The sequence below is a fragment of the Panulirus ornatus genome, chromosome 38 (assembly GCF_036320965.1).
Source record: "Panulirus ornatus isolate Po-2019 chromosome 38, ASM3632096v1, whole genome shotgun sequence".
In the NCBI taxonomy this organism is placed as follows: domain Eukaryota; kingdom Metazoa; phylum Arthropoda; class Malacostraca; order Decapoda; family Palinuridae; genus Panulirus; species Panulirus ornatus.
The window spans coordinates 4,620,844-4,644,302 of NC_092261.1; the positions used below are offsets into that span (position 1 = coordinate 4,620,844).

At 43.8% G+C, this 23,459-nt stretch overlaps 2 protein-coding genes across 2 annotated transcripts in view; one reads left to right on the forward strand and one right to left on the reverse strand.

Annotated features, from left to right (window-relative positions):
• Positions 1-6,813, reverse strand: part of Mpc1 (mitochondrial pyruvate carrier) — a 117,481-nt gene extending 110,668 nt beyond the window's left edge. The window contains exon 1 of the mRNA XM_071684496.1: positions 6,684-6,813. Coding sequence (XP_071540597.1) covers positions 6,684-6,700 — 17 coding nt within the window. The 5' untranslated portion in view covers positions 6,701-6,813. The remainder of the gene's footprint in view (positions 1-6,683) is intronic.
• Positions 1,237-19,745, forward strand: LOC139760835 (uncharacterized). Its single transcript, XM_071684494.1, has 11 exons — positions 1,237-3,260; positions 10,071-10,230; positions 10,787-10,962; positions 11,863-11,985; positions 12,291-12,395; positions 13,157-13,273; positions 14,155-14,261; positions 14,501-15,454; positions 16,907-17,062; positions 17,637-17,724; positions 18,024-19,745. The coding sequence occupies exons 1-11, from the start codon at positions 2,217-2,219 to the stop codon at positions 18,339-18,341; spliced, it is 3,348 nt and encodes a 1,115-aa protein (XP_071540595.1). The 5' UTR covers positions 1,237-2,216; the 3' UTR covers positions 18,342-19,745.
• The last annotated feature ends 3,714 nt before the right edge of the window (positions 19,746-23,459 follow it).

Sequence of the window (23,459 nt, forward strand, 5' to 3'; positions counted from 1 at the left end):
CATCGATCTAAAGAAACGCCTTCACGACCCACCGGATGCGTAATCTCCCTTGACTTACGCTAGGGCCGGACGTCACACGTCCCTCACCACAACCACACCAGAGGTACTCTGGGGTCCAGGGTGGTGGCAGAGGTGTAGGTTTGGCTGTTGTTGAAAAAGAAACTGGACAGTTCCCTGTGCGACGCATAGATGAGGGAGGCCGTTGGAGGAGATATATGCGTTCCATGTGAAGGGGAAGGTCAGGCTTTATCATGACTGCTCAGCGGGCAAGACAGCACGTGTGGTTTATCGTCTATGATGAATCAGTAGCCGATATCACCCTTGACCTTGAGAATCACACCAACAATCCAGTACCATCAACCCTCCATCACCCTAGACCCAGTATCATCAACCCTCCATTACCCTAGACCCAGTAACACCAACCCTCCATCACCATAGACCCAGTACCATGAACCCTCCATCACCCTGGACCCAGTAACACCGACCCTCCATCACCCTAGACCCAGTACCACTAAACCCTCCATTATCCTGAACCAAGTGCCTTCAACCCTCCATCATAACGTGAAGGTAAACAAAAAGAAAAATTTGAAACATAAGAATCAAGAAAGGATTTGGCCCAGTACCCAATGAAGATGGCAACTTTAACTAACGACAATAAAATCATGATTCCTTCACTAAACGAATATTTCAATTCAGATTCTCTATGCATACTATAAACACAAAACATATTTCCAGAGACAGAAAATGGGAAATCTAGACACATGATATTCACTGATGTGGACAACTGACATACCAATATCTCTTCCATATTGTTCAAGGTTGTAAAGGTCCGTGAAATTAAAAGTTTTAGAGTTGTGGAACAAGAATTATGACCTCAGGACACTACGGCTGTCCAGCAGATAACCTCGTCATGGACAAATCACGTCTCTCGTTCTCGGTCCCCAAGTACTACTGGACTTGCTAACTTCCTACCATCTTTGAGCCAATGCCAGCAACTCTCCACCACCCTGGACCTAGCGCCAGGACCACCCTCACCCTCCAACACCTTGACCGTGGGCTGTAGCGATCCTCCTACACCCCTCATCCACCCTGAGACCTCCCGTTCCTCTCGTACTGTCACCCCAGCAACTCCCCAGACCGTCCCCCCGGCCCCAGCACCACGACACCGCCTCCCATCATTGATAACAAATATGTTTTGAGAGATAAGCCCTTTCATTATCAGCTGCGGTGGGTAGCCTAAGTTGGTGGAGTCAGTGTCCACCAGATCCGTGTGTGCCAGCGGTGGCTCCCGCGTTACTCCTCTCAGATCGTGGAGGATAGTGTTGTGTGGCTTCTGTGTCTGGCTACGTCTTGGACGGTGAGACAGCGGCAGGTTAGGGTCGTTGCGACACCCAAGACGAGGTAGTGACAGCAGCAGGGACGAAGAGGTTTTCAAACTGCCTCTCTCCTCAAGTGCATCGCTCCGTTTCGTGAACTCTTGCCACCTGATGTAACCCACACTCTGCAGTGACCCGTGGAAACGCGCGACGGTGCCATAGTTATCAACGGTTAGATCAAGGTCCTGTCGTCTATCCTAATACGTCAGTCGCCGATTTCTTTTTTCCTCTCTCTCTCTCTCTCTCTCTCTCTCTCTCTCTCTCTATGCTCTCGAGATGACAGTGGTGACACGCGATTGGCTCTGGTCATCACCTTAACGTCAGAGAGCCGTTCAACAACATGGATAAGCACCAGTCACATACCAGCGTCCTGACATTATTTAACTGGATTCGTAACGGGAGTGAGCACGGCGGCTGAAAGAGTGGCCGAAGACGCAGCAAGGTTAGTGAGGGGCCTACTAACCCCATCTCCTTGGTAGTTGGACGTGGGTCACCTGACGCGCCAGTTGCCTCGGCCACCTCCCTAGGTGCCGATAGCTAAGAACCGATGATAATACCACTGATAAGGCCGACAGAACTGATTAAATGCAATGATAATAACAGCTCGGACAGAGTTACGTAGGTGAAACATACCAGCTTATCATAAACGTCTCAAAAGTTTTAATAGGGTTACGAGGAGGAATTTTTTTGGCCCGTAGGGAGACCGAAAACTAAAAGCAGCAACAGCGTCAAGTTGTAGTGTTTGGTAACAGAAGGATAAGGCTGGACGGGAACTGGATGGAGCATCTGTTGCCTGACGTAAGTCTTGTGGGGACGTCAGCCTAACAGGTGTGTGCAGGTATGATGAGAGACGAGGACAGGTGTACCTGTGTGCCGGGAGACGTGGGCAGGTGCAGAGGTTTGACAGTGGTCGATTGTGTGCGCCTGCAGGTGGGTAGGCTCCCATTGGCCCTGTTGAGCCTCCTGCTGCTCCTTGCCGCCTCAAGGCTCGCCGCCGCCGTCCACGGCGTCTCAGGCTTCCCGCACCACCTCCTCGTTCCTCAATCTGGAGAGAAACACCCGGATCGGCTTGTCGCGCCGCCAGGCACCACGCCTGCCGGCCACACACCCAACACGTGGACCCAACAGGTATACACACATCGCGATACCACGAAGGTGAAAGGAAAAGACAACGATAGACGTGGTGCCTTTAATGGTGATAGTTCAGAGGATCAACAACCTAGAACCACTGAGGAACCACGGGTCACAGAATTAACTATGGTGACAGAGGCCACCGTAACCTACACCAACCAGTCTCTGGCCGACGAGTCGTTGGAGGGACCGGAAAGTGGTGCGAAATTATTTGTATTTCCCATCAAAAACAGATGCTCCATAAAAGTTCTTCAGGAAGACTTAGACACTCGACGCTTCGAGTTCCCGAACCCCCTCCTGTCCTACATACCACAGCCAGAGCAGCGTGCTGAAGACCCGCCTGGCGCATTAATGTTGGCCCAGAAGTTCGGACTCAGCCTTCCAGCCGGGTGTGAGTATATGGAGCGACAGATCCAGAACGCAGTCATCTGCACCGGCTCCAACATCACAGAGATTCCAGACTTCTACATGGTGCGGAACCTGGAGTCGCTACACTTCACAGCCACGGGCATCCAGAGGGTGACTGAGGAAGACACCTTCCCCAGGTCCGTCAACTCCCTGTACTTTTCTAGCGGGTCGCTCTCCATGTTCGACGGCCGCAAGTTGTACAAGATCCCCGACCTGGACACCCTCTCCCTCGGATACAACACCATCAGTACCTGGAGCTTCGTCACGACCTTCGACGCAACGAACGCGCCGGACGAGATCAAGTTAAAGAAACTGAACCTACAAAATAACCTCATTACATACCCGGTAAGTACGGCGTCGCCTCAATTACATCCCTAACAATTTAGCGGCACGAGAATCTTGTCAAGAACGAAGCGTTTCGGACGACGATACTGAACCATAAACTCATTACTGATGAAAATAATGTCCCCAGCTTCTATGTTTATTTCGATGCTTCAGTCTTAGGTTTTTATTCATAGCATCTCTGGCGAGTCTTTTGCTAAATAAATGATATCCCAAATCCCCAAAACACATTTCAGCTATTATTTTCGTTCCACTCTGTGGGTGTAATTCGTCATTACGGAGAGAGTAACGCGTTGGTTGCAAGTGATCTTCCTTCTATAAACCTCAGATATAGTATATGTCGAGGCATTTCATACATCAAGAGCATTGAACAGAGTTTAGGATATATATGTGTCTTCTTAACTTCCTGCCTTCGTCTGTCATCCTTCGCTCCTTCCATTTATTTCCCTATTTTTTTTTCCCCGTAAATTTTGTTTCATCGACCCCTCTCTTTCCTTCCCAGCGGAGTCTAGAGATTGAAAAGAATGCTTGTGCTACCATCTATTGACATAAAACAAAAACTACGTTCACTCACTAGTGATCTTTCGCTCAGGTATTGTCCTGCTTCCCATCCTCTTCCTCCCAATCAATGACCTCCTTGAGACCACTAACCTCGTTCCCCCCTGTGCCGAAGACTCAACCCTGCACGCTATCTACAACTTCCTTTACTGACCAGCTAGTTAGTCAGACCCTGTTTGTACAGGGTACTAAAGCCACAACAGGGGATAATCTATGTGGTTGCGACAAGCACGAGGATTAATCAAAGTAGTTTCAACATGCAAAGGGATTAATTGAAATGGCAGCAATATGCACGAGGATTAATCTGTGGATACAACATGCATGAGGCTATAATCGGAGTGGTTGCATCGCGTCTGGGGAATAATCGTAGCGCATCGATGGCACATCCATGAAGTTAACTAACAGACTGAGCATCTATCACTGTGGACTAAGCCATAATGCGGTTAAGAATATGACCTAAGCAAACCCTTATATATAAGACTTACATATCATACCTAATTAACAAACTAATATCTCAAACATCCGTAGAAATAACGCAAATTTATAACATAATACTTTCTTAGAAACGACAGTGGAGATATTAAGTGTACAACAACAATGTAATCGAAAATGGCCAAACAAGAGTTACTCTGGCAAACACTTTCACAGAGAAACTGTACAATGGCTACGGAAATAACCTTGGGGCGAAAGCATTTTTGAAATTTCTCATAAAAATCCCAGTCGGGGGATCTTCGCTAAGTGCGTCCGGTGGCCAAAGATACCATGACACACCTACGGAGATAACGTTTCTAGGTTTCTTTATTTTCATAAAATCTTGATCACCGCATTCCCAATAACCCTCAAACAAACCCCTTCAATATGCATTTCACATACTCAGGTAGTTCCGCGACGCCTAGTTAGACAAAACGTATATACATTTACCTGCAGACCCACGTTCAGCGTCTCGGTGACGGAGTCTGTGAAAGTCAAACCCCATGCCAACTTGTCAGTGTCTCCTTTCAACTGTATGCCATGCGAAACGGTACACAAATATAGATAAGGAAGGGCAGAAGTGACGGAACGTGAACAAGGAACGTTCGTAACCTGTTACTACAAGGGTCTTCGGTTGTGAAACTTATCCATTAAGGGTAAGGCTTGTAAGGAGTCTCTAAGTGGAGGGTCGCTAGAGATATCATTTAATTAATGTGTGCCACAAGCCAAACTACAATGGCGCCGCAGACGTAGGACTGAGTCACTCCAACTTGAAAAGGAAGTAGAAGTGTTATGCAAGAGATAAGAAAGCAAAAATGCATGTATTAGAAAAACATATATGCCACGGGAAGGATATGATAATGCAGCTGCTAAGAACAAAAGCTAAAACAGAAGTCAAAAGAGTTATTACAACCCTTTAAGCAAATGCGACCTAGGTAATGATGGTCAAGTTAGATATCATCCGATATTCTTGGCAACAAACTCATGTATTTGTAGACCATTTGCTGTAACTCATTATACAGTCGTAGGATTGATTTTTGTAAAAAGAACTTGTCTTCTGTTTTCTTCCGTAAGAAACCATACTCTAAAATGAGGTTTTGTCGAGTTGCTTTCCTACGTTTATTAGGCTTTTGTAACGTTTAGTTTCAGCATGTTCGACTGATTAAGTTTGGTTACGGTGTAGTTAAGTCGGATTCGTTCGATCACTTGGCAAGTCAGGTTTGGAGTTACTTGTACTTGCTTAGGTCGGTCTATTTAGCTTAGGCTTAATTAGGTTTGAAAATCAATACTTTCAGAGCGTCACTGAGGCAGTACACTACCCACAGTAGCCTAAATTTGTCCAGATTGAAAAAACATTCCTTCATCGCGGTCATCGCGAGTATTTAGACAAGGGCGTGAGATAAAGAATATAGAAGAAATTTATTTGTGCTCCTCAGTTGTTTGTAAATCTTACTTTTTAGAGGCGAAACGCTATGAAAATAAAGGGGAAGAGAAAAGAAGGAAGCGAATTCGAGTTCCTATAGCCGAGGTGAAGGAAGAACATACCGGTCAATCCTAGCATGGCTGCTCTCTACACTGCTATGTGAAGCAGCAGCCAGTCGCACATCGCCTTGGTGGCTAGGATACAAACAAAAACCGAACAAGAAAAAAGAAAAAGCATACGAAAAACAGATAAAGTGAATCAAAGTCTACCGTACCAAGGCGGCGCTTTTCAACTATTACCGGGACCACGCTTGGGGAAAAAAAATCCTTTCTTTACGGAAGAAACTTATCATAAGGCTTTTTGGCACTGCATTTTTATGAAGTGAAATAATTTTCCATGACCAGTGAAACCATGATGATTAACGGTGTATTAGTCTTCCCAGCGTCGTTGCATTTAATGGCATGCCGAATGGGACACGAAACCACTACCTCAATCGTTCAAGCTTGTATCAATGTCGCTATTTTTTTCCCCATCCAGCAAACGGTATTAGAATGTGGTGCAAATTAGACGACCACCAAGGCTAATGACTTACACTTCACAGGTAATATATCTTACCTACGAAAAGACGTTACACTACGAAAAATACTTTTAATCTGCGGATCCAGATTCTATAGACAAATACGATAATTATCTATAATCCTGGTCTACTGTGCAGCAGGTTCTACGGTTAAAGACGATAATCATCTATAATCCTGGACTACTATGCTGCAGATTCTAAAGCCAAAAACGATAATTGTCTATAATCCTAAGATCATCTCTCAACACGAAACTGAACTGTACACAAACTGTACCCATGTTAACCAAGTGCTTAAGAAAACATATAACGAAGTCTAAATGGAACTGTTGGAAAGAAAACTGTCTGTGTTCCAAGCAAAAGTCTCTAATATCTCTATCAACAGCCATGATACACTTACTATGTGTCGGGTGCCATCACAGTTCTGGGTTCGTCTCCTCCAACATTCAGCTTCTGAGCGTTCACTTTACAGTCTTCATCTGTCACCGCAAAGTTCACTCAATATAAGACACTAACACGGTTCACGATTTTCCTCTTTCAGCACAAGCATCAGTAAACTGCTTCGCTCACTATGGTCTGCACCAAATGGCCAAAACTAATCTCCTTGACGATGGAGACCTGAAGCTCATATTCGAACTCCAGTACCGAATCAGTTTTGGGTACATAGCTTCGTGTCACGTAATTGGTGATTCGAAGCTTTTCCTCGAACACCGGCCCTAAGGCAACTATCTGAACACAAATCCGAGTCCGAACAACGGTTCCGAAGCTCCTATCTGAACACAATTTCGAATCATTAGCTCATGGTTTCATGTGTCTCGGACAGCTGGAAGCATTCGAATTCCCTCCGATCGCTTCTTGATTATTTGGAGTAGGTGATGATGGTGTCTGGAATTGACTCCTCAATTCAGCAAACGTCACCATAGGCTGTCTGCTCGTCAGAAGCAGGGTTTGTTTTGACATAACAGCCAAGAAATAATTTTCATCAAAACTTCATCTATAAACTGATATTAGTTTGTTTTCATATGAAATTCAATATCGTATTATCCGGAGTAAAGCATATTAGTGAGACTAAATACGGGCAAGTACCAGATTAAAAAGCCTCTTTACTTACAGACACGAGAAAAAAAAAAATCCCAAACTGCAAAACCTTATAAGATAAACGAAAATTAATCTATCCACTGTATCCTAAGGGTCAACTCGGATGACAGGCCATGACACCAACACAAGGTCGAGTTGACAGACAGCTGTTTGAATATGACTGTCGGTTAATAAAGCTACCTCAGCAATATCAGGTGTTTATCGAAAACGAGAAGGTAAAACACTCGTTTCAAGGGTCGATACTAGCGTAATCAAGTACTTAATGGTTCTCTGGCGTTTCCATCGTATTCATGAGACTGCATTATTGTACAGAGTTCAGCAGAAATTTTAAACGGGTTCATGAAAAGTCGTCTCATTCAAGAAGCTATATTCATGCACAAGGAATGAGAATATATTAGGAGTTAATTTGCCAAATAGGAAAGTGTAGCATAAACATGTTATTTTATATACAGGGTATCAAACACAAATATCTGTCATCTTAAATAAATGAGTTATCGCAGTTTACATAATCAAGGAAACATATAAATGGGCAAAGTTATCAAACACACATACCTTTATCACAAAAAAAAAATAGACCTTCCGTGCAAGGCAGTTAAAGTCCGCATTCCTGGACGAAGTCCTACCCAGATTTGGTAAAATGTGCTTCATGGTAGATCTACGCATTATTCATGGTAGATCTACGCATTATTCATGGAAAGCAAAGTGTGAGCGCGTGGGTAGAATGGTACAATGCGTGACCTTTGTATGACTAGACTGCTCATTTAAGGCCAAATAGTGGACCTGCTTCCATCGTCCTGATAAAGTATTAATCACCCGAGACGTGACTCACAACATTGCCAGTCTGATTATCTTAAAATGCGTAATTCTTTCGAGATTTTTCAACGTACATACTAAGTGGAACTGAGGGGCCTCATCATAGCTCTTCCATACGTCATCTTTATCTTTTAGTCGGCGACAGGTCCAGAAAATAAATATCCCTAAGCCAGAGTGTATTTATGTACTAGTCGTTCAAATGGTAGCCATATAACAGTCTCTTGTTGTACTGCCTATAATTTCGCTTGTCACTGTTTCACATCGATACCAAATCATCACAAATTCGATGGAAGGAAAACTGGACAACAGTTCTCTACTCTGAAAAATGAGGAAGGTGAATAAGTACAGATGCTTCCGAGAAAAATCCACAATATTAGCCTTCGTGTTTCCAATACTAACTGCGTAATCATACGATGAGAGTATATGACAACTATGAATCATTAAAGACACGGGGGTGGTCAGGTATGGTCTATGTCTTTAAATGAATCTAACAATTTAGGTTATCGCTGTTGAAACCGTAAGACACAATCACTCATAGCTGGGAAAACTGGAATCCTCTTCGTAAGCATGATCTGCACCAATGAATGTACAATGACCACTGGCTGTTGAAATCTGATTGGTCAGCCGTATGCGGACTCTTGCGACGATAGTGACTTGCAGGAATCTTTATCTGGAACCTGTTTTAACCAAAGTGTAATCCAAATAAAAGTCATCACACTTACTATCTTACAGTCAATCTATGTTAGAAGCATCAAATGTATGAGAACAACGTGTTAGGGGGTACAAACGCGCAGTAAAATGGTCGCTTTCACTGGCATGCAAGTGCGCTTGTGTCTCAAGACCGGCTAAGTCAGGAGGAGAGTTAAGGAGCGATGTTCTCTGCACCAAATGTTCACAAACCGGTCCACTTCGTATCCTTATCAAGCGGTTATTTATAACATCACATTGTGGTGACCAACTGCGATGGTTTATTACGCATTTGAGATATATAGAGTTCAGTTTGGATGAACATCTTTCGGTTTTTATTTGCTTACTTGTCGGTAATTCCATATTACCATCATCAGAGCAACATATCATCATCGGAGCATATAAGGAAAGGATGATATGCATATAGATATTACATGCATATTATCCTCTCTTTATAGCTTCGGATGATGGTGTATGTAGATTATACTTATTCATCGTGTAAGGAAATATCTAGTAAACTGCATCTTAGCTCAGGCGTTAGAATAATGTTATTTTTTATAACATCACATGCAGCTGAAGCCATGATTAGGGCCATCCCATTAACGATATATATATATATATATATATATATATATATATCCTGAGCAAGGTACCCATTTTATCGGCCAATCCCTAGGATTGGATGAACAGCTGTGATGACTTTGTATGAACTGCCGCAACCAGGATTCGAAACTATGCACTCGAGCCTGGGCGGCCCGTGAATGCGGCACGGTCAGAAACTCTAACCGGTACACCACAGGAGTCCTTATATGTGGATTCGTGATTTCCACCTTAAGTTTGTCCCACTATAAGGAAGCTGCTGCCATACCTATAGATTTATGATTAGTTTCATTGCTGACGCTTACAATTGTAACCTGTTATGTTTATCTAAATGACATGAGGAACATCATTGACATTTTGTACCCACAGTGTTACCTTCTCAAGATTTCCAGCGAGAGGCTTCTTAGTCGAACACAAGTACCAAAATGAATGTCAGTACGAAAGGTTGGCAGATAGAATTTTATATACTCTTATACTCCTTGAGAAAATTGTTCTCCGGGAATATCTAGAACGTAATATATTCATAATGTGCTGACTATTATGTTGGTGTTGACTGGTAGTGTTATAGATTGATGTGTTTGTGTTGCAGCCTGACCCGGCGGGGGCCGAGCAGACAGTGTTGCCACACTTGGAGACCTTGGCCATGAACAACAACCCCCTCTGCAACCTGCCTGGCAAGCTCTTCCAGCCACTCAGGGAAAGCCCGCTCACTAACCTCTTCCTCAGAAACTGCTCGCTCGGACAGTTCTGTGAGTACCATCCCTAATTTCTCGATCTTAACCTATCCTGGGTGGATCACACAAGGATTTTGGTCGGTACTCGTGTATATATATATATATATATATATATATATATATATATATATATATATATATATATATATATATATATGATAAGAGACGGTAAAAAATGTGTTGAGTGTGAAGGATTTCACTTTACTGAGTTGCGCTAATGTGGGCGATGTAGTGCTGAACATTCAACTCAAAAACCATAAAGCTTATTGAATGAATATGTGATTCAGAAGCTCCTGAGTATAGACACTAACTTTAGTGTCACACATAACTACAGTAGACATGATGTAGTAAGTTGGAGAATGTTAGAACACAAATTAATGTATATAATGAGTATGTTAGAAACTCCAGTTTTATCCATGCATATCTCAAGATGTCACACGTCCACAGAACACGACAACGAGACAAGATATTTGTTTCTTAATAACTTACTGTGTGTTGTAATTCAGCCACTGAGGCTTTACATAGCCTGTGCCACACCTCTCGCACCACATTTCTTCTTTATCCCCGCCAGACGGGTCACCGTTGGAGTACGTTGAGGGACTGGAAGTGCTGGACCTAAGCAACAACATGGGCCTGGCGCCTGACGAATTGGACGTGTTGCTCAAGCCACTCAAAGGCGGTCGTCTCCGAGAACTGTACCTCAGCAACAACAATTACGGAAGCGTACCCACAGCTGCCCTCTCCTTGGTACGGTAAAGGACAGCTTAGGTTAGACTAGGTTTTTAGATTAGGTTAGGTTAGTTTAGTTTAGGTTATGCTAAGATAGGTTAGTTTAGGTTAGCTAAGATAGGTTAGATTAGGTTAGTTTAGGTCATGCTAAAATAGGTTAGATCATTTTAGGTTAAGTACGATTAGGTTAGGTTCGGTTGATTCGGGGCATAATAGATTGTATAAAATCATCGAAAAAAATGAATATATTGAGGTGTGAGTGTGTGTGCAGGGATGGACATATTCATAATACCCTTCTGTGTCCAGAGTATTTGAATATTTACGGTAAATAGTGAATTCTGGTCGCGTTTTTGAGATGTTAAAATGTATGGAATGTTCTTACAATCGTAAATGACTGTCCCACTCGGAGATTCAAAACAGAATTGTTTGGACTTGGATTGATTATTAACATTTTCATCAGTAGCGTGTCGTGTGAAGCCACGGGAGACGGCACATCACATTAATACAATATCAACTTTATCATAGGAAAGATTTTGTGATCAGATTTAGATATATGGTGTTTGAGGGAGCAGAGACGAACAGTCGAACGATATGAGAAGAGACTTTCAGTCACCAATACTTCCCATCAAAATATCCCTCTCACGCACAGCTGTTGGTTCTACACCTTTCAGATCAAAAACAGAAAAAAATAACACATCTATATTTACGTTTCTTTCTGTTACAAATGTCGCCATTACCCATCAACGAAGGTATCCTGACAGCATATTACTGTCACATCTGTCTTTATGCATTCTTCCATGAAATGTGTTTCCGAGACATTTGTTACTCTCAGTGACCTTGCTCCACATTGTAACTATACCGGTTCTTTTTACAGGCGTCTCCACGTCACACGAGTACTGACACCTGCTCCTCTTGCAGGTAAACTCGACACTTGAGACGCTGGACCTGCACGGGTCAGCCTTTGAGTGTCTGGACAACTCCTCTTTCCCTTTCATGCCGCGCCTCACCACCCTCAACCTCATGTACTGCCGTATCAACACGGTGAGTGACCTTTAACCTAACCGAATTAACCTCATACCTGAGCTGACCGATGAGTAAACTCTGACCTGACCTGAGTGACCTCTGACCTAACCTGACTCGTATGCACTGCCTCATCTACACGGTGAGTAAAGTCTGACCTGACCTGAGTGATCTCTGACCTCACCTAACCCGTATGTATTACCGCGTCACCCCGATGTGTGACCTGAATCGACCCCATGCACCACCGCCGCATCGACACGCGTTGCCTGACCTAACACGTTGCTCTATCCTGGCCTGACTAACAAGATCCTACTGTCGCCCCGCAGGTCCGACCCAACACCTTCCAGAGCTTCCCAGCGCTGCGGGTTCTGAACCTGGACGGCAACGGTCTGGTGACGGTGCCAGCAGAGGTCCTCTTGCCCACCTTACAGGTAAACAAACCTCACCCACGCCACCCCTTCCAAATGCTACCCCCACGATTAAGTCTCCCTTCATACCCACGCGTGCAAATCTCAAACTAATCTGTCACAGTTAGAATATAACCCTATCGGGACATGAGTTTTGCAGATGAGAATAACAAAGATAAAATATAATACAGAGAGCAACGAGACATGTTACTAATAAAATGAAACAATAGGAAACTCAATTGTACTTATAAATTTCCATTCAAGTGTCTGATGTGCGAGTAAAACTGTGTGTGGATTCTAATAGAGATTATCTGGCAATAATAATGATAATGATAAATGGTTTGTTGAATTTAGGCAGCCATTCGGCTGGAAATACACACTTGAGACATTAGAGAACTGAGAGGTTCATAGTAGTAATGAGTTGATTAATCACATAAGAGATTAACATCAAGGTATGGCTGGATATCATATGTGAGTGAAATACATATGTACATTTTTCAAAAGCCTGGCTCTAGAATTGTCTCAGTTTGACAGAAGTACGACGACATAATAATAAGGATAAAACTCTTGTAGATTACGTACTTAATTTTTTGATAGATTATTAGATTGACCGGTAGTGTTAACGGGGCGGGTGATGTAACATCTTGTATCAACTCACACTTCAAGAAAATCTTGATGAAGTTCATTTATCTATGTCTTCCTTTCTCCCTCCCACCCTGGGTCGTGTGTGTGTGTGTGTGTGTGTGTGTGTGTGTGTGTGTGTGTGTGTGTTCCTCCTCCTTCAGGTACTGACGCTGAGTGAAAATCCCAGGACGACTGGCAACGGCGGACCCGAGGACTTCACCATGGAAGCTGTCACCTTCAAAGACATGGACAACCTTACCAACATGAGCTTCCGAGGGGTGAGCCTACTCTCTCTCTCTCTCTCTCTCTCTCTCTCTCTCTCTCTCTCTCTCTCTCTCTCTCTCTCTCTCTCTCTCTCTCTCTCTCACACACACACACACTATACTCCACTCTGGTCACCAAGCACAAGTGCCTCAAAACACTCCCATTATCTCCTCGTCAAAATTTTCTTTTCTTTTTTTTTTCTTAAAAGGATACAATCACTTGTCGTACTCTTAACGAAGACACAACGCCTTCCCTCACCATGAAAGCGTCCACGCGACATTAACGAACAACTACGTCATCACATCCACGCACAGACCTAGTAATGTCCTTCTCTTATCTACACCTGGTACGTGATAACGGCTCGTTAGGATATCGTTAACCTATGTATGGGTAATAATATCAGTGATACTTTAGCTGGTACGACATATAACATTTTCTGTATAAACTTACTTAACAAACATTAAGAACCATATATATATATATATATATATATATATATATATATATATATATATATATATATATATATATATATATACATGTGTGTGAGGTCATGATCCTCGGAATCATTTTGAACCCCGAGAAGGTGTTCAAGATTTTTTCTTTCCTTTTCAACTTGTTTATAACGTGACGTTTACCGGCGCTTGAATAGCCCCGTGGATGTTACTTGACAGGCAGTGTTGCCCGAATAACAAGCCAACGACGACACTGTTCAGAGTTAGCATAGTCAAACCTGAATTCACATGTATACAAAAATACAGACGGGTAAGATGTGGCATCTCCCTCAGCGGGAGGGGAGTGGGAGGTGTGGCGTGGCTGGTGCTGCTGCTGCCGTTCTTGTGGGAGAACCCGTCCAGATGCTAATGGGCTTTTGTTGTCTCCCTCCCTCCTGCAGGTCCCGTTGGGTCAGGTCTCTATCTCTTACTTCAACGACCTCCACGCCCTCCGCTACCTCTGCCTCTCCTCCTGCAAGATCTCCTACATCGAGCGTTTCAGCTTCAGGTGAGTAATGTTTCTCCTCTCTCTCTCTCTCTCTCTCTCTCTCTCTCTCTCTCTTGGGTTCTCTACTATTGATTATATAAACAACGATGCCGTATCATCTACCATGGTCTTCAAATATTAACACTGAAGAATCAATACCACCATAAGTCCTGAGCCAGGTGGTATTTCTTTATTTCACTTATTATTCTCTTATCTACTGATTGCGTGTATCACATCACACCACAATTGGTATATTCCAGGAACTTGTCTAAACTGGAGAAGCTGTACTTGAATGAGAACAACATTAGGATCCTCTACAATGACACTTTCGCTGGCCTGGTCAACCTCAAGCACCTCGACCTCTCGGACAACAAGATCGTCTTCCACTCGAACATCGAGTTCACTTCCAATGTTCCTAAAGTTCCCCGGGAGGCCACAAGTACATTCAGTAAAGACGGCCCGTTGTCACCCCTTCAGGTCCTCGTCGACGTACACAGCACTATAGTCAGTTGGGCGCAAGGGGGCCACAGTCCGGAACTTCAAGTACAGGAGGACCAGGAGTTAGCGAGTGGTCATCCGACAGCGACGCTGACGAAGGCGCAGACTGTCGATCTAAACAGTGAAGAAGAGAGACAGACATCAGCCAAGTTGCTTAAGACGCAGCCGAAGACATTCCTGCCGTTCGAGGGACTTGAAGCCCTGCAGTATCTTGATCTGGCAGAGAACGAAATTCGCGAGGTATTTCCTGAGCTGTGGGAGGACCTTCACCAACTAACCTACCTCTCCCTCGGCTCCAATAACGTGAAGGAATGGGACACACCCATCTTCTACAACACCAGTAACTTGACCACACTCTTGCTCAGGAGGAACTCCCTCAACATCCTGACGGAGGCGATGGTGCAGGACTTCTCCAAGGAAAGCCTCGTCAAGGTGGACCTCCAATTCAACATGTTCCAGTGCGGTTGCACCATCTACAGTTTCAACGAGACCCTGAACATCACGCACTTCGTGGGGTGGTCCTCGTACAAGTGCTCCGAAGAGGGCGACATGCTCTTCTTCAGCGAGTACATGGCCAACGCTACCTGCGAGGATGGGCCTCCTATACCCATACCAGAGGGCAAGACCTCCAACTACAGCGTCAAAACTATCATCATCGCCGTCTCCATATGCCTATCGGTCGTCATGACATCGCTGACCTTCTACAAGAAGAGATGGTGAGGTTTCTCTCTCTCTCTCTCTCTCTCTCTCTCTCTCTCTCTCTCTCTCTCTCTCTCTCTCTCTCTCTCGGGCCGTCACAGGGACCAATCACTTTCACTGGTAACCGCTCGTAATCAGAAATGAAGCGAACAAGTTACTCAGAGATAATTTCTTTAGCTTCACTAGCTTAAAATGTCTCGGTCATTTAAAGTTGATCGTTTGTATTTCTTTTTTTTTTGTGTGTGTTGGCTACAAATGTCTCAGTATTGCTAATAATCACAACGATGACCTCCATCATTATATATATATATATATATATATATATATATATATATATATATATATATATATATATATATATATATATATATATATCTTTATATACAGACAACTAGCGACAGTCATCAGGACAAATGAATCTCATGACAATCATTTATTTTCGTACTACCTAAAATAACTTTCCCTCTGCCGTCCACATAAACCACATCCTCATTAACTTTATGCCGTTCATCCACTACTCTTACATTAAAAACGAAAAGGTCTTTACATCTTTCTAAACAAATTTCTTGCTTAATTTCATGATAGGGCTTCTGGTCTTGTGTGTGTGTGTGTGTGTGTGTGTTTTCCTATCATCATTTGTACTTGACAATAGGGAGATTTACACTCGCCGTTCCCCGTCTTCTATCCTCATATTATCATAATATAGGCTTATCAAATTTTCCAATGGCCCTAACATCTGCCTCCTCTTTTCCTAGCTTGTTCCTCGGACCCACAACTCCATAGCTGGGGAAATGTTCCCTCAAGCCCCTACGCACATCTTTCTTACAATCCTTTTTCTTTTGTTCCAACACTTCTATGTGACCCCTCGGGTGAGGAAACAAGACAAGATCTTGCATTATTGATTCCAGGTCGATTTGAATAAACCACTTATTTGAAATACCTGACAGCCCACTGTAAGTGAAGGGAAATGGACGTGGACCAAAATATAGTTCGCCTCCTCAACGAACGTGTCATTCCGGTGACAAATTCACTGTGATAACTCCCTGTTTCCCCGTTGACACCACCTTTCATGTCTAGCATTATCACCAATGTGGTGAACAGTATCAAAGGTCTTCTGGCAGTCTGAGAATATACTATCCACCCACAAATTCCTTTTTCCTAAGATATTGCTGACTTTCTCAAAGAAAACCGCTAGAGTCGTCTTACAAGATCGCGTCCCTTTGAATCTTTGCCGTCTCTCACTTCAGTTCGTCATGCCAAGTCCTAATTCCATCTCCTTCCTCATTATAGTTATACTATAGGTTATGCTCGTTAGCTATACTGGTTTGTAGCTATGAGGCTATCTCTTTGTCTCCTTTTATAAACAGTAGCAGGACATTAGTTGTTTTTCCATTCTGATGGAACATTGCCCTTGCCTCTGTGTGTGTGTGTGTAATGAGCCCCCTTGGTGAGTGTGGTTGGTGTCATAGGTACGTTCGCTACGTCATGTATTTAGTCAAGATGAGGGCCACCGCGCAGAAGGAGGACGACGACAACTACTTCTACGACACCTTCGTCTGTTACTCCCAGGCGGATCGACAGTGGGTGTTCGAGCACCTGGTGTCCAAGCTGGAGGACGACGGCAGGTAAGGCACTAACGTTAACGTGGCACAAACGCATTTCATGTCGAGAAAAAATCAGTCTGTCGTTCCCAACTTAGGGTTACGAGTCCCACTAGGAGGTACGTGAGATCCATTGAGATGGTACGTGGTGTTAAGAGTCTTACAAGTAACAGTTGTAAGAGAAAATAATATAATCGTATCCTTCTATGTTATGTAATACTAATGCAAGACATATTCAAGATTAAAGTATTTCATTCAACTTATTTAAGCTTAAAGTATTCGATTTAAGATTAAAGTAATATATTTGTGTTGTGATGTACAATATACAGGAGAAACTATGCTTTAGTGGAACACTGCACAATAAGGCTTTGAACCATACCGTTGGCGAATATGGAGTCAAGATGGAAGAGAGATCTATAATCTATACAATTGCCATTCTTAAAGATGGTTTTTGTATGTAAGTCAAACACCCAAGATCATCAGAAATTTCATCTCACTCCAGAGACAAACGCTTCTGTTAATTACTATATCTTTAGTGAGTATAGGCAACGTGGAGTGCGTGTATTATTCATTGGCTGGTGCGTGTGTGTGTGTGCAGGTACCGTGTGTGCGTGCACGAGAGGGACTTTACGGTGGGTCAGGAGATCACCGAGAACATCATCAACAGCGTCGAGCGATCCCGCAAGGTAAGACGCTGCCTCCCTTACGTTTCTGAACTTTTGTTTTACTTCACAAATTCCAGTGACAATCGTGGAAAAATTAATAATTGTTGTTGATATATATATAGTTGATATATATATAGTGAACAAACACGTAACTTCATAAATGCAGAGACACTACTAGGAAAAGGGAACACGAGAATCCTGGTCGTTCCTGAAGTGGTAATGCATGAAAGCGCTCAGGATTCTTGCGTTTCCTTATCCACGTGGTGTTTCTACATACGTGTATACATTATTATACATAGATGGTGTCCTTTTCCCGTCAGGTGGTGGTGGTTCTTTCGCCTTCCTTTGTAGAGAGCAGCTGGTGTATGTTCGAGCTCCAGATGGCGAGCAACAAGATCCTGGACGAGAGGAAGAACAAGCTGATCCTCCTCCTGCTGGAGCCCATCCTGGAGGAGCAGCAGCCCAAGAAGCTGCGGCTACTGCTCAAGACCCGCACCTACATCGCCTGGGTCACTGACAGCGGCGGCGGCGAGGAGCAGAAGCTCTTTTGGGCGAGGCTTCTACGGGCCATTGCCAAGCCCTTAAACACAGCCTCTTCCAGTAGCAGCGATGTGGCCGACGCTTCTATCCACCTGTAAACCTCCTGCTTCCCGGAAACCAATAGTGCGAAAAATAGTATACAGTGGGCGCATAACAGCAGGCATTATGAAACTCTTGCCAGAAAAAAAATCCATTGTTTTCCCTCAGTAGATCGACACCGTTACAGGGATACTAGGAGACAGTGTGATATAATAAAAGAAAATGTAATAAAGGAATGGTGTCATATACTAAGGGATAGTGTGATACAAAAACAAGAGAACGAAATACATTTTGTGGTATGTCAGTCCAAGATTGAGTGTTGTGCGTAAACTCAGCATACGGAAGTAAAGAAAACCAGAAGTATATAAAAAAAACAGAACGAAATGGAAACAGATTAAGGAAATCGAGAGTAAACAAAGCTATGCGGGAACTAAGAAAAATCATGGCAGTGCTTTATATTACCCCCGTAGTGAACCTTAAGGGTCGACTTCATCCACAGACTGAACGCTGTGATGATGTCGCACATGGTCACCAACAGCGTCAACACTACACCAGCAGTGGGATGACCTTTTGGATTGCCTTACGTTATCCACAGAATCATTTTTGAATGTCACTGTGTCCCAGGCCTAATGCACTATGAACGTACACACGAAAATGTCCCATTTACACCATTTCGTATTTGACGATGAAGCGACGCTTGTCTTCGATGGCCTGGCCCCTGACCTTATCATTACGGTTCAGGTCAAAGGACGCGCTATTCTATCGAGGGATCGTACTCAAACGCGTCTGTTAAGAAGAAAAAATGTAATCACCTGAGGCATCGTGCTAATGAGATTTTTTCTTTTTTTCAGGTAAAATGTAGTTTTATTTTTGTCTGCATCTTGATATAATCATCTACCTATCTATTTACTATATCATCTGCTGCCAGACTATAGAATAGTGTAACTATGAGAATTAAACATATGAAGAGGTTGTGACTAGCTAGGTCTTGACCTGACCTTACCCACGTGACCTTCGTTGGCAGCGAGGTCTTGGACCTGGCCTCAACAACGTTATCTCCGTGGGGTTAGGTAAAGCCAGACTAGACCGATCGTGACCTGACCGCTGGGTCACAGCTCTCCAGGATGCTGTGACGAGGTCAAACTCCCGGCAACCCTGATGTGTGGCCATGCTGTGGCCATTATGTCGCCACGTTACACGGCCATGTTATGTGGCCATGTTACCCTACAGCACAGAAGCTACCGACCAGCCAACATTGTTGGGGGGAAAGAACCCCAATTAGTTACAGATCCAATCGTTGCCCTATCATATTTTCACATTAAGCTCATAATACTGCCTTTATATTTCCTTCACACAGTGACTAAAAAAAACACCTTCCCAATGCTTTCACGTTATCGACACATTACGAATTTAATCCACCGACTTCATGCCACCTTCACTCTAACCTCCCAGTCTACACAGTACGTTCATACTTTAATCCTTTCACACTAGCAGAGTGACAACATCCCTGCGCTAATGTCGTACTCACTCCACACTACCATCACCCTGAACACTACAACCAGTACATTGTTCATGTACTTACCCTTGCGTAATACACATAATCATGTACTCCTACCACAACCTTCATACTTGTCTCGCACTGTTTCCACGCTGCTCCGACACATGTACATATCTGCTTCAATAGTTACTTGTCACACTTTGAAAGACTAGGAGGTTTAGTCAGAAGCATGAATAGGCAACTTTAACACCATACTTCACTCTGGTACGTCGTTATACACTGGGTATCAGGTAGCGGCGTCATATGGGTGTCGTGGGTCAACCCCAGGGCCCAACTGTGTCATATGGGTGTCGTGGGTCTACCCCAGGGCCCAACTGTGTCATATGGGTGTCGTGGGTCAACCCCAGGGCCCAACTGTGTCATATGGGTGTCGTGGGTCAACCTCAGGGTCCAGCGGTGTCATATAGGTGTCGTGGGTCAACCCCAGGGCCCAACTGTGTCATATGGGTGTCGTGGGTCTACCCCAGGACCCAACTGTGTTATATGGATGTTGTGGGTCTACCCCAGGGCCCAACTGTGTCATATGGGTGTCGTGGGTCTACCCCAGGGCCCAACTGTGTTATATGGATGTCGTGGGTCTACCCCAGGGCCCAACTGTGTCATATGGGTGTCGTGGGTCAACCCCAGAGACCAGCGGTGTCATATGGGTGTCGTGGGTCAACCCCAGGGCCCAGCGGTGTCATATGTGTGTCATGGGTCTACCCCAGGGACCAGCGATGTCACCATCACGGTCGACGTGGTGACAGGCTCGTGTCTGGTGGGTCCTAAGGATGTACATAAACTCCTCGTCTGGTTTAAAGGTGCAAATGTGGAATCTCAGTAGTGTTAGGACATTGCTCTCTAGTCAAGGGCGTCCCAGCAACGGCTCATGACGGATCTGCTGGACTGGATCCCATCCCCTGCAGCTCGCAAGCCCTTCCACACACACACACACACGCACACACACTAGTAGGAGGAACCTACCTCACACGTGCTCTACATGCGTGGCATAAAGAGGAGCAAGTGATGAAGCTGGAGAAATGAATACGAACTGTAATACACATGATGGAAGAAATCTTACATTCTGAAAGAGGAAGGCTTACAAGAGGACCGTTGTCATTTGAGGGTGGGGAAAGAAACTGAAGACAGACAACGTGGTGATAATGTGAAATATACAAATATCAATGGCAGACATTTCCAGACGCGATGTGCGAGGGAAGCCATACGAGAGCTGGATACCAGCGTAAACAGCAGACAAATATTTTTTGGTAGAGAACTAATGTTTATGCTGCTGCAGGGACGCCTTTGACCGTGTGTATGGTGATGGGGTTTACCTGTCCATCTTTACCTTAGCAAGAGTAGTCTGTGTTAGTTGAATAATAACCACATATATTTTTTTCTTTTACGGCATCGTTTATCACGTGGTGGGACCACAGAATCGTGATTGGTTAAGACGAGGGGGAGTAAGAAAGATGATGTTACTGGTATGAACGAAGCAAAGGCTGTTGTAATATGGCTTCTCTCCAGTGCTTTGACTGGTGAGGAAGCCGACGTGTCTTAGTCCAAGACAATACATCATCATCTCCTCACTGCTCAGATCATCCCTCCTGAAAATTTTCTTTTCCAGGATGTTCTTTTTTTCAAAATCTGTCTATAAATTGGACTCAAGAGAGTGTGGGTGTTTCCAGTTACGGGACACATGACATTTATCATGAGACCAACTATTCATTATTTTTTTTCCCTTGTACTATGTTGGACACTTCATTTTAAGAGACACATTCATCATTGTTACTAAGAAATATATCGTGTATACAAACAACAGGATGGGTTTGGTTAAGCTACTGCCTCTGGGTTCTTGGCCCCAACCTAACGAAGAAAGAGTCTTGAAGTTCACTTGGTGACGAGTGACCTTATCCACACGGCAGCAGACGGTATAATGACTAGGCCATTGACTTCACCCTTGGGAGCCAGGTCAAAGGCCAGGTCATCGTACCTCAGCAACATACACAGGAGGTTCATGGCGTCAGTTATAGTGACAAAGCCATTGGGTTATCGGTTCAGCAGATGCTTCACTTCTCGCTGCTGAAACTGGAGTACATATTGTCTGACATGCGTGTCAACTGCGGTGTATTCTGTTCCGGATGACAGTACCTCATTCTGTTACAAGTTCTTGAGCACTGGACTACAGAACCACATCTTGGCACCAGCTCCAGGGGAGCACAGACTCGAGGGCCACAACCCAGTTCTAGCTCCAGAGAACTAAATACTCGAGGGCCACAACCTACTCTGGACCTGAGAAGTAACTTCACGGGCCAGGCCCTTCAGTATTCCCACCCGCCTGATGATCATACCATGCTGTCGTCTGCTCAACCTGAAACTACATCTCTTGACAACCATACAAGAAAGATGTATCAAATAAAATACTATCTGGACAAAAAGATGTTTTTTTATTGCTGTGTTGAGCAGCTTTACCCACGCACCAGAGGTTTGGATGAGAGTTCAAGGGTATGCTTATGAGACCGGACCAAAATGTGGTACATGAAGACAACTGTTGAGAGGAGGTGCACTTTAGAAGGTAAACCGTTATGGTCATGATAATACTTTATGATCAGAAAGCGTTATGACGCAGACCAGTTTACATATAGGTCCGTTTATGTTTCTATAAGTATTCACGCTTACATTTGCGGGGGCGCACTCTGCTGAAAGTCTCTTCCGTCCAGAATTATTACTGTCAACGGTGCATGAGAGAGATGGCAGTCGCTTGACGTCCTTAAATGCACCTTGAAAAAAAAGATTGCCAAAAAAAATATAATCATCCTGCAAGGAGTACAAATTTTGATTCTTAGATGAAAATTGCAAGCACTAGCAATGTTGTCTAATCATTCATGAACTGAATCAATTTGGATGAAGCAATGCATATTGTACAACACACACATCCAAGGAGCCCACTACATTACAGTTACAAACGGGGCGACCTGTGCCACTTATGGTATCCCGAAAGCACACACACCTGGCCTGAGCCAGTAATGGTACTCCGCGCACACATACTCGACCTGTGCAAGTGAATGGACACCTGTGAACAGGCAGTCACTGACAAAAGAAAATGCCATGCTTTGCCTTTGGCCGAATCTTTACACACACACACACACACACTGTAGTCTGCAATGTTCTTCGCTATCAAGAGGTTCCCTAATCTTTCAATCACAATCTAAAAAATTTACCATCATTCTCTTTACGTTCATAACACTTCAGTACATTGTGCAATAACCAGCTTGTTATACATCTGTTCCTGGCGCTCCCACCGTACACGGGATAAAGTTAACAACTATGATAGCATTACTCCAATCAATACAATGATCATTATTTCTTCAATACAATGATCATTATTTCTAACATGATTAAACAAGGCATTTTGTAGTTTGACGTTAAAGGTCTTAATGATCCCGAACCTCATACCGCATGTCCTTATTGAATCCTGTAACTTTCCTCTAAAAACAGAAAAATTATGTTACAAATCTTTTCGTCTGGAGAATGTAGTTTGACGTTAGAAGTCTTAATGATCCCGACCTAAAGCCTAACCAATGAACCAGCCATATATAATGAAACATGTTTTAAAATAATAAATCAACCACACTCTTTG